The 3,501-nt window shown below is 40.0% G+C and overlaps 1 protein-coding gene across 1 annotated transcript; it reads right to left on the reverse strand.

Annotated features, from left to right (window-relative positions):
• Nucleotides 1–2,675: 2,675 nt before the first annotated feature.
• On the reverse strand, nt 2,676–3,153 carry LOC115506289 (peptidyl-prolyl cis-trans isomerase A-like). Its single transcript, XM_032591926.1, is given in 2 exon segments — nt 2,676–2,904; nt 2,906–3,153. Coding segments are annotated over 2 exon segments (477 nt in total).
• Between the last annotated feature and the right edge of the window lie 348 nt (nt 3,154–3,501).

The raw sequence follows: 3,501 nt of genomic DNA on the forward strand, positions 1-3,501 counted from the left end.
ATAAAAATATAACACTTGCACATAAGGGCAAATTCAACTGTTTCTGAAATCTTAAAATGAACTGAAAGCCTTAAGAAATCCAATGATTATTTATTTTAAAAAAGAAAAAGTGGAATCTCTGTAAGAGCCAGCCTTGTCTTTTACCTTGCCCTGATCATTTCCTCTCCCACCACATCACTGTGGTAGTTTTGGAAGCCAACATTCTTGCAACTACAGAAACTAGGAAAATCAGGAGCCTGGTAGCCACTGGGGGAGGCAGGACAGACAAATCTGAGGTTCACCTAAAGCATCATCCTAGAAAATTGGCATTATTTGGCTTATCTGAAAATTTCCCAGAAAAGTTCAGTTTTTAGGGTTTGTTTCTATTCAATCTGAGAGCTTACTCTTTATGAACAAACAGCTCTACCTACAGAGCATTTATAAAAAATAATCAGCAACAATTGTTTTAAGTTCACAGCTGCCTGAGGTGGCATCATCAATGGGAGTTAACAAAAGCCTGAAAAAGAAGCCCTAAGAGAAAAAATGGAGGAATTGAATGGTCTTGAAGGGCTTTGAAAGCTCTTATACAAATCTGGAAACCTAGAAGGACATGCAGACATCTTCAGGAAAGATCTGAAAAGGCCTAATGCTCTTACCTCTGGCTGATCTTGAGGTTCTGTATAAGTTGCCTAGGGCAACTGTAGATTCACTACCAGAATGTTAAAAGTTGAAACAAACACAGGCTCAGTGCCCTTCAGCAAAGGTTGGGAGATTTAAAGAGTTCAAAGAATAAAAGAATATTTCAGTAAAATTATTTGATTACCAAGATAATCAAGCAGGCAATTCAGTGGCCACGTATGACAGGGAATTTAGACTTGACAGAATTAGTTCACTAAGAAAGTCACTAATGAGCAAACAGAACATGGGCTTTACTGAAGAGGAGTTCAAGAGACTGAACATCAATGCGGCAAAGTCCAGCTTCCTCCCGGAAGATGAGAAGAGGAAGCTTCTTGATTTGCTCTACAAAGCCTATGGGATGCCATCTTTGGCTGCTGCAGCAGGGCAGCGTCCCTGAAGACGTCACAGCCACCTCTCCAAGCCCTCACCCTGTGGATGGAGCCTCCCTGACTCGGGGGGCTGGAACGACACTCCTACCTTTACTCCTTCAAGGAAGACCAGGGTTCCCATAGTCAGCTACTGCTGCTCTTGAAGCCTGTGTGCCTGTTTCTGTACACGTGAATACTTCGGCACGCTGTATCTCTCCTCGGACTGTGGACCAGAGTCTGGTTGAATCTGAAACCTTCCTATGGGGACTCATGATGAAAATCTGGTGCTCAATGAAGAAGCTAATGGCTAAAAAAAAAAAAAAAGTTTCTTAGTTTCATTACAGAAAGTCACTAATGAGCAAATAGTGGCAGTAACAACAACAAAGAGCAGCAACAAATCCTGGCAGGTGGGAAGGCCTCTGATTTCCAGAGCTGTTGCCAAGATACATTATTTAAAACTTGAGGTCTCCTGGGTGGCTCAGTAGGTTAAGCATCTGACTTTGGCTCAGGTCATGATCTCACAGTTTGTGGCTCTGCGCTGACAGCTCAGAGCCTGGAGCCTGCTTTAGATTCTCTCTCTCTCTCTCTCTCTCTCTCTCTCTCTTTCTCTCTGTTCTTCCCTGCCTGTGCACACTCTCTCTCTCTCTCAAAAATAAATAAATACACATTAAAACTTAAACACAGGTCAATTGAGACGGTCTTATTTGAGGATCTAAAACCAGAAAAAAATATATATAAAAATGGAGGTTTATAGACCTGCAGGGCACTACCAAGCATAAAAATGTATGTCTAAAGTGACTTCTGGAAGAAGAAAAAAGAAGGAGAAGAATAAGGAAGAGGGGAGGGGAGAGAGTAACAGGAGGAATATTTGAAGATATAATAGCCCAAACTTGCCGGATTTGATTAAAAATATTAATCTGCATATGCATGCAACTTAAAAAAAAACTCCAAGAAGGAAAATTCAAAGGAATTCACATCTAGATACATTATAGTCACACTATCTAAAGCCAAAGATGGAAAGAGAATCTTGTAATCAAAAGGAGAGATGCAGTTCACGAAGTCCTTGCAGCTATTTCCATTTTCAATGAGAAATTTTAGATGTTCCTCTTAAAATATGTCAAGTGGTATAAAGTTCCTTAAAATTCTTATTAGAGTACTAGACACAAAGGATTTGGAGACTAATAATTTAGGATAAAAGCAAGTCATGATTAATTTTACTGGAGTGGAATAAAAACAACTGTGTGAAAGATATTTTGAAATCATTATTAATTGAAAAGGAATATACGAATATAGTAAAATATTCAAGTAAAAAAGTATATGAAAAGAAATGTTTCCATTTTACCTATATCCAAGTACTGCTAATGCTTTCTTTAGTAGCCTATATATAGAAATGTAGACATGTACTTTTTTTTTTCATAAAGGTTAGCATAATTTGCTTTTTTCTGTTCAATTTTTATTGCATCATCAGAAACTTAGCTCTGCAATCCAGCTAGATTTGGAGGGAAATAAGGAAAATATGGAACCCATAGAACTGCAGGGACAGCACAAAGATTATAGGATATTTCCAGAAGAATGGGGTGGAGGGGTGTTTTCCTGAGCTACAGAAGGAATGGTCTGGTAGTTGAGATTGACAAGTCAGTTTTTTCAGACTTATCCACAGTCAACAATGGTTATCTTCTTGCCACTCTTGGATCCAAAGCGTTCCTTGGCTTCCACAATATTCCTGCCCTCTTTCACCTTGCCAAAGACCACATGCTTGCCATCCAGCCACTCAGTCTTGGCAGTGCAGATGAAAAACTGGGAGCTGTTTGTGGTGGGTCCACCATTTGCCATGGACAAGATGCCAGGAGCCATATGCTTCAGGATGAAATTCTCATCAAAAATTCTTCCCATAGATGGATTTGGTGCCAGTGCCATTATGGCAAGTGAAGTTGTCACTCTGGTGCATAAACCCCAGAATAATCCTGTGAAAGCAGGAACCTTGATAGCCAAATCCTTTCTCCCCAGTACTCAGAGCACGAAAGTTTTCTGTTGTCTTTGGAACTTTGTCTGCAAACAGCTCGAAGGAGATGTAGCCCAAGGGCTCGCCATCCACTGCGTTGTGGAAAAACACCATGGGGTTGACCATGGCTGGGCAGCAGCGTCTCCAAAACATAATCTGCTTTTTACAACAAACTCTGCTAATCTCCCATATCACGTACAGATATTTCTGCCTCTAATTCTTTAGAATCCCATATTTTATTGTAATATTCCAAACTACTTAGATGGTTTCAATATTTGACTCAGAAAATTAGATTTAGGATTAACCTTCAAGGTAGCAGTTTTCTAGTTGACCTTGATGTAAAAGGCATGGAAGATAGAAGGAACAACCACAGGGGAGGTAGGAAAATGTGAAACAGTAGTGCATTGCAAAGAATGAGTGTGGTCTATGATTGCTGCAGCTGGTTGCCCACACAATAGATGTGGTAGCAAAGTG

The sequence above is a fragment of the Lynx canadensis genome, chromosome F2 (genome assembly GCF_007474595.2).
Source record: "Lynx canadensis isolate LIC74 chromosome F2, mLynCan4.pri.v2, whole genome shotgun sequence".
Classification (NCBI taxonomy): domain Eukaryota; kingdom Metazoa; phylum Chordata; class Mammalia; order Carnivora; family Felidae; genus Lynx; species Lynx canadensis.